Source organism: Penicillium solitum (assembly GCF_028829755.1).
Source record: "Penicillium solitum strain IBT 25940 chromosome Unknown utg000008l_segment0_segment0, whole genome shotgun sequence".
Taxonomy (NCBI): Eukaryota; Fungi; Ascomycota; class Eurotiomycetes; order Eurotiales; family Aspergillaceae; genus Penicillium; species Penicillium solitum.
The window spans coordinates 2,087,565-2,094,924 of record NW_027072127.1 but is presented as its reverse complement, the minus strand read 5'-3'; the positions used below and the strand labels follow the sequence as shown (position 1 = coordinate 2,094,924).

Genomic DNA, 7,360 nt, shown 5'->3' with positions numbered 1-7,360 from the left:
TTAACCTCCGGGTGGGTGAACCTCCTTGAGGTTCGTGAGGTTCACCCGCGGTTCCTAGCCAGGTCTAGCTGAAACAACGTTCTAGGCCTTACCTTCGCCAATTCGAAACCTAGTTTCGTCGAAATTGTATAGATTCTTCTATACAATTCCGTAGGTTTTGAGCGTAATTTGTAGGCGATTGTACTAAGAAACAATATAACTAGGTTCATAGACTTCGTATCGTGCTTTTTCCATCGGCTTTTACTTAATAGTCTCAAAGCGTGAAGGTAGACGGGCGATAAAGTCGTACGCCTAGTTTTTTCCGAGTGTGCGGGCGGGTTCATAACGTCGAACAATTTGTAGAGCAGTAGCCTGAATTTGCCCTACGGTCGGGGGAGAATAGGCCTGGTCCAAGGTATCAATCCATATAATTAATGCCTTCTCTTGCTCGGGGTCTAATGCTTTGTTGGTTGGGATACGATCGTTTCTAGACTTATGACCTTTGAGGCGGCCCCTCAGTATGCTAGACGTAATGCCAAATTCCCGGGCGATCGCTGAAACGTTAGGTTTCTGGGTAGCAGAGCATGCTGATAAGGTATTGGAGATGCGGTCTTCTAATTCTTGAGACATAATATAGAGAATTGGGGGTGTAGTGAATTAATGAAGAAGGTGGAATGGAGAAAAGTGAGATTACGCCCGGGAACCCGGACACCGCCTGGTGGCCGCGTTCGACGACCCGATTATTATCTATAAATATAATAGTATATTTATCTATATACTCCTAGGGTATACTATTTATAAATCTCTAGAATATAGTAGGACTATTAGTTAAACTAAATAGTATAACTTATATTTAAATCTTTTTTTAATATTACATTTATATTTTGAATGTAGTCAGCTATTTTATTTAGTAAGATTAATTGTAATTGACATTGCATTAATTAATTTATTGTAATTGTATATAATTAAAAGTTAAATGCATAATATGATATACCTAAAGGTAATATCTATATAGAGGAGTAATATAAAAATATTACTACTACCCATTTTTAAATTAAGCCTACCACTAATAGCTAGATTAACGATAAATCTATATTTAAATAGCTATTCTCCTTTTATAAAGCTACTATTAATTTAGTATAAAGGGGTAGGCTAAGGCTTCTTTTAATAGATAATTATATATCCTATCCTACCTTCGAATTTATCGATTTTTATACATAAAAAAATATTATTCTATTTTACTTTTTATCCTATATAATATATCTCTATTAACTACTCGATAGCCTAGCCTTTTAAAGCCGAAAATATTACTTTTATACGATAAATAATAAGGTTATTATATAGGGTAGAAGTATAAGTAAAAAACGGGACTTTCTCCGGTTAATTTAAACCGTAAGAAAGTAAGCTTTTACCTAAAGAACGATTAGATTATCTTTTAAATCTAGGGATATATATACTCCCTAGATCTAGAGGTTATTCTTAGTCCTTTACGCTAAAGAGATCTTAATACCGAATGGCCCCTCTTTAGGATTTTTACGCTATTACCCCCCCTAGGGCCTAGATTTTATAAGCTTAGTTATTAATTTATTACTATATACAATTAAGCGGGTTAAAAAGCTTAATACTAAGCTTATTACCGATCTAGAGAAGACTAAGTATCTATTGAATAGCGTATAAAGGTATATTTAACGGAGTATAGATACTAATACGCTTTTATCCTAAGAAGTTGATTTATTAAAGGCCTCTTTAAAGAAGTCTTAATACTATAGATTAAATATAAATATACCTAAAAACAACAAATCGCTTCTTAGGACTAAAAGCAATATTCTATTACCTATATATATAAATAGGATGATAGTAAAAAGATATGATACCGATACTAAGAAGTTGAAGCGGCTATAGGCAAAGTATGCTAAGGATTTGGAAGCCTAACAATAGGCCTAAGAAATAAGGGATTTATTAGAGGCTAAATATAAAGGCGGTAAGAAATAGTAATGGTGGAAATTGGTATATGGATAGTCGTGGTGGTTACCTGTAAATATTATTTTCATAATTGAATGCATTGAAATTTGGGTATTAAGTGAAAAATGGGTATCTAGTGGGGCGCACCAACCCCCAGGCATGGGGGTTGGGCGCTTGGCACGGTTAGTCCTTTTCATGCCGTTTCATATTCTCTAATTTTGTTACCCCATGATCGCCTCAACTATAAAAATATACATATTCAACCAAGTGGGATTCATGGCCCTACAGAAAGGCTGCCTACGTGTGGCTGATAATGAAAACCTTGGAATTACAAGAGCGGCTCTGCCGATGTTGGATTGTATGGACTCGTAGTGTATGATGACATCACACCTATACGGATAAAGGAAATATTCTAGGCGCCTAGCGCAGGCAGCCATTCAACTATGACTCAAGGTGCCAACCTTCCAAGGTTGGAAGGAATACAGATGAGTCAGACTCAAGTCCGCCCCCAAGCCTGGTCACTCAATACAATTTGATTATCATGTCCAAATTGAATCTCTCTAAAGAAGTTCGATTTTGTAATAAAGTGAAGGAGAAAAGCAAAAGCAAGAGAGAAAGAAAGCAACTCAAAGATAAGGATCTACACCAATCGATCACATGAGACAGGGGGGTCAATGCTATAAAATGATTGGCTGACCTCTCCTGCGGCTGATCCTATTAGGTGATTGCCCGCATGGGATGTTGTCACATGTGGACATGTGGACTTAGGCAGGAAATAAGATGGTCAGAGATGACATTAAATCCGAAAGTTACCACCAAGTTACATTTCAGTACCAGTGGAGGTTAGGTATATTTACTTAACTAATTTAGGGGGTTACATATCAACATGAAGTACCAAAATGACCTTTGTATGTATCATTACCTTGAGAGAACGGAGTATGGGAAGTATACCTAAGTATACCCAAGTATACCCAAGTATACATACGTACCCAAGGTAAAGTACTCCGTCCTCCGTACTCTCTCCGTACTCTCCGTACCAAATGATGAGATCAGCTGGTTCTCTTTTACAAATGACGCCCAAACACCCCTCCCTCTCTTTCTCCCCCCCCCTTTTTTTGCGCTCTGATACTCTTACGAAAACCAAACTAACCCCTTTACAGTGAGTCCATTGGTCTCATGAGCCTTGGAGAAACTCGGAATCCTCATTAAGCGCCACCCCGCAGTTTATCATCACACCCTCAGCCCCATACTGACTCACAGTTCGCTTTCAACCATTCCCTCTTCTCTTCCTCTCTTCTTCTCTGCTTTTCCAACTTTATCCTTTCCATTTTCATTTGGTCCATTCTCTATCGATGGACCATTACCCTCTCCATCAAATTGACTCATTCGGCCATTGGAGCCTTAACGCCGAGACTTAGGTCATATTGGCTTATCGCCACTCAAGAGAGACAAAGAGGCAGACCTGACAAATCACCTGTTTTTGCCGGGTGATTCAACTTCCATTGAGTTCCATAAACACTCGCTCATCAGCTTTCGCCATCCATCTTCCCACTCTTCCTGGTGTATTCATCCCCTCCCCTTCTCTTTCCGGAAACCCTAGCCCTGGACACCATTGACCACTTTAACCTCTTATCTGCCAATTACCGTTGGACCAACGGTATTTAATCTGGAATGACTTCGTCTACTGGCTGGGAGCCAGCCAAACAGCCGACCACAATGCATCGTCTCCCATCCGTTTCTAGCCTCATGTCACCCCCGGAGACCAAGCCTCTCGAGAGCTTTCCTGTCTCGCTTTCACCATTTGCAAAGCCTAGAGACTCTTCAACTCGTGACATACAGCTTCCACCCATCTCAGCTGATCGAAAACGAACCCAGTCAGAGATGGACCTCCCATCGCCACCTGTGACTCCCTATACGGGGAACAAGAAGAGCAATTCCCACGCCTCGGACCAAATTGAAAGGGATTTGGGATCCCCTAGGGACCCAGTCCTTTTCCCCCCTCAGGATTCCGTTACTGACGTTGCTACGGATGAGCCGTTGTTTGGCCCCGTTCACCCTCCATCTGCAGAGGCACTTGTCGAAGAGCACATGAATTCTCATATGGCAATCTTTCGCAATAAGTTGAACAAACCCACACGAGATGAATATCTCCTGGCGCTCTCCTGTGTTCCTATTGTTTCGACCCAGTACAATCGCAATCCGGGTGCCTGGGCCCGAGAGGAACGGGAGACGCTGGAGCGCCAGATGGCCATGATGAACCGCTATCGCTCAGGAGATTACGAACCCAAATTGAAGAAGATTGCTCCTGCGCCAGTGAAAAGATCAGGAACTCAGCCGCGCGTGCAGCGAACCCGGGTCAAACGCACCCCTAAATCCACACCCAAGCAGCAGGTGTTTGACAACTTTGATCCCCCCCAAACCCCGCTTACCAAACCGCGTGCCTTGGGTACAAATCGCGATGACACCGATTATCACTCACTCAAGGACTATTCGCCCCCGGCAGATACGCTCGGCAGTAATGCCAAAGCATTGAAGGCCGATTGGAAGGGACAGATGTTGGATTTGAGCAATGACCCGGACAGAAATATTCTCAGTCCCGCCGAGCTCAATCTTGCCTCCACCCTGAGACTTTCATGTGCCACCTATCTATGCAGCAAGCGTCGAATTTTCGAAGCTCGGGTTCGAGCGCTTGGTGTTGGCAAAGAATTTCGCAAGACAGATGCCCAGCAGGCTTGCAAGATCGATGTCAATAAAGCCAGCAAACTTTGGACCGCTTACGAACGTGTGGGTTGGTTTAAAGCTGAATATTTCCATCAATACCTAGCATGATATCCCAGGCCACATGTCTTGATGGTACCGTGATAATGATGCCGCCAGCTCATCACAGCCCGTGTGTGTCGCCTCCCATCACAGGCCGAGCCATCAAAGACACCGTTTCCAATAACTGACCTCTCCAACCCAGTGTCTTATCACTGTGCAATACAGCCCTCAACTATTAATCCAGATTTGAGTGTTCTCAGCTCTTCTGCACCCGACCAAGACAAAATGTATGGGTGGTCCCTGGATCAACCCATCTTACCTCTTGGCCTTTCGGTTTCCTTTTCAATTGCTATTTCGCTTTTACGACTCCTCATGACACATTCTCTCTTTGTTTTTCTTTTGAGATTCCCCCTTCTTGGTTTTCTTTTTTTTTGGCTTTTTTTTGCATACAGACACCCCATGGACTTTGATTCTTTTCAACTTTGGCTGCTGGCTATGGCGTTTGGGCGCTTCAATTCCGTTTCGCTTTGGTCTAGAATGGCAGGCTTGGTTAGCCACAGGTGTTTTTCGTTTCTTTATTGCGATTGAATTTGATTGCTTGATGGTTCTCTTTTCCCACATTTCTTTTCCAGAAAGGCAATAGCACATAGGATAAGGCTTGATACCCTGACCAGATATGGTTTTCCTACATCACAATGAATTGATATGAAATTGAGCTAAATGTCATATTTTAATAGTTAGTAGTTCCTAGGCATTTAACATATATGTATTCTGTATGTCCATAGGCATACAATAATACATAACTAGTTAACTAAATATGCATAGTTACATACTGTAGTGAGTAGTTTCTAATTAAAACCAAAAATAAAGCGGTGGGGCGCAATCGTAATCCTCCGGCAGCCTCGGGGGCCCGGCGCCACCTTTTTTTGACGTATCCCTTGTATTATCTTTCCGCTTCACTCCAATTTGGACCATCCAATTTCTTCTCATCATCTTGGTCAACCATGTCTCAGGAGGTGACTCGTGCCGAGTCCATCGAGGAACAGGAGCGTGCAAGGGAGGATGGCGACAAGAAGCCAAAGTCTCGCCGACCAGCCAGTAGGTCCTTGGGATCTCATTAACCCTTTGTCCCCAACTAACTTGTTTGTACCAGATACTGCTTTCCGCCAGCAAAGATTGAAAGCATGGCAGTGAGCTTGAGATTCCTGTATCTGCCCTAGGACACCCGTGCTAATCTTTTACTAGACCAATCTTAACCCCTAAAAGCGTCCTACCTCTGTTTTTCATCGTCGGCGTTATATTTGCCCCGATTGGCGGTGTTCTTCTCTGGGCAAGCTCTCTAGTATGCCTAGTTTCATACCTTCCTTGACAGAACAGCTCTGACGAGCCATGTGCCTCTAGGTCCAAGAAATATCCATCGATTACTCCGACTGCTCCAGACAGGCACCGACCGACAGCTATGCGACCGTTCCTCATTATTCGGCGACCTTCAAGTCTTCTAAAGCTATATCGGCACCCACCTGGCGCAAGTCCGTCAATGAGTCTGACTCGGGCGCCGTTACTTGCACTCTTCTTTTCGAGGTTCCGAATGAGCTTCCAGCACCGGTTTTCATGTATTATCGCCTCACTAACTTCTATCAAAACCACCGCCGATATGTTCAGTCCCTTGATTTGAATCAGCTGAAAGGAGATGCTGTCTCCTACAATACCATTAAGGGTGGCACATGTGATCCATTAGCGGTCAACACCACGGCACAGAAGGTATACTATCCATGCGGACTGATTGCAAACTCGTTCTTCAACGACACGATTGGGAGACCGCAAATCCTAGATCCGAATGCATCCGAGAATGAAAAACGGTATTACGAAATGACCACGAAAGGCATTGCGTGGGACAGTGACAAGGAACTCATCAAAAACACAAAGTACAATATGGATGACGTACTGCCACCACCAAACTGGGTCTGGGCCAGTGAGGACGGTGTCTATAAGGAGGATCCCAAATTACATGAAAATGAAGCCTTCATGGTTTGGATGAGAACGGCTGGTTTGCCATCGTTCAGCAAGCTTTCCCGCCGTAACGATACCCATGGCATGCCTGCTGCCAAATATTCCATCGAGATTGTTGATCGTATGTGTTATACTTACCACCTCTTATCCACACATTTTACTAACCTGTTTAGGTTTCAATGTCACCGAATACGATGGCACCAAGTCGATCTTGATCTCTACTCGAACAGTGCTTGGAGGCAAGAATCCCTTCATGGGAATCGCCTATGTGGTTGTGGGTGGAATTTGCGTTGTTCTCGGGGCTTTGTTTACTGTTGCGCACTTGGTGCGTCCGAGGTATGATCTTTTTTTCCTTTCTTTCCTTTTCTTTGAATCGAAGTTCCAAGCGGCTAACCTCTTTACTAGAAAACTTGGCGATCACACCTATCTTACTTGGGATTCAAATCAACCCAGCACTGGCATCGCCACGGGACGGGATAATGCCCCTTGAGATCTTCTTCTTCCTCCCCCCCCCCCCTTCTTTTGGCGTTTTCTTTTTGTTTCAATATGCCAATGTAAATAATCCTTCTGTTCAATGACCTCATCAAATTTTTGACATCCCAATTCGTTTTATTTTCTCCGATCCTTTACATGCTCGTACCCCTTGCTC

General features: G+C 43.2%; 3 protein-coding genes across 3 annotated transcripts; 2 read left to right on the top strand and 1 right to left on the bottom strand.

The window, feature by feature from the left end:
* Positions 1-291: 291 nt before the first annotated feature.
* On the bottom strand, positions 292-609 carry N7455_010104 (DNA-binding domain-containing protein; the record flags this gene model as incomplete). The annotated part of the gene is made up of 1 exon (XM_065606371.1): positions 292-609. The coding sequence occupies one exon, from the start codon at positions 607-609 to the stop codon at positions 292-294; it is 318 nt and encodes a 105-aa protein (XP_065460334.1).
* A 3,003-nt stretch (positions 610-3,612) lies between these two features.
* On the top strand, positions 3,613-4,770 carry N7455_010103 (SWIRM domain-containing protein; the record flags this gene model as incomplete). The annotated part of the gene is made up of 1 exon (XM_040957443.2): positions 3,613-4,770. One exon carries the CDS (start codon positions 3,613-3,615, stop codon positions 4,768-4,770), a length of 1,158 nt encoding a protein of 385 aa, XP_040812071.2.
* An 842-nt stretch (positions 4,771-5,612) lies between these two features.
* On the top strand, positions 5,613-7,201 carry N7455_010102 (CDC50/LEM3 family protein; the record flags this gene model as incomplete). The annotated part of the gene is made up of 6 exons (XM_040957517.2): positions 5,613-5,799; positions 5,855-5,891; positions 5,947-6,043; positions 6,103-6,832; positions 6,885-7,047; positions 7,117-7,201. Exons 1-6 carry the CDS (start codon positions 5,706-5,708, stop codon positions 7,199-7,201), a joined length of 1,206 nt encoding a protein of 401 aa, XP_040812076.1. The 5' UTR covers positions 5,613-5,705.
* Between the last annotated feature and the right edge of the window lie 159 nt (positions 7,202-7,360).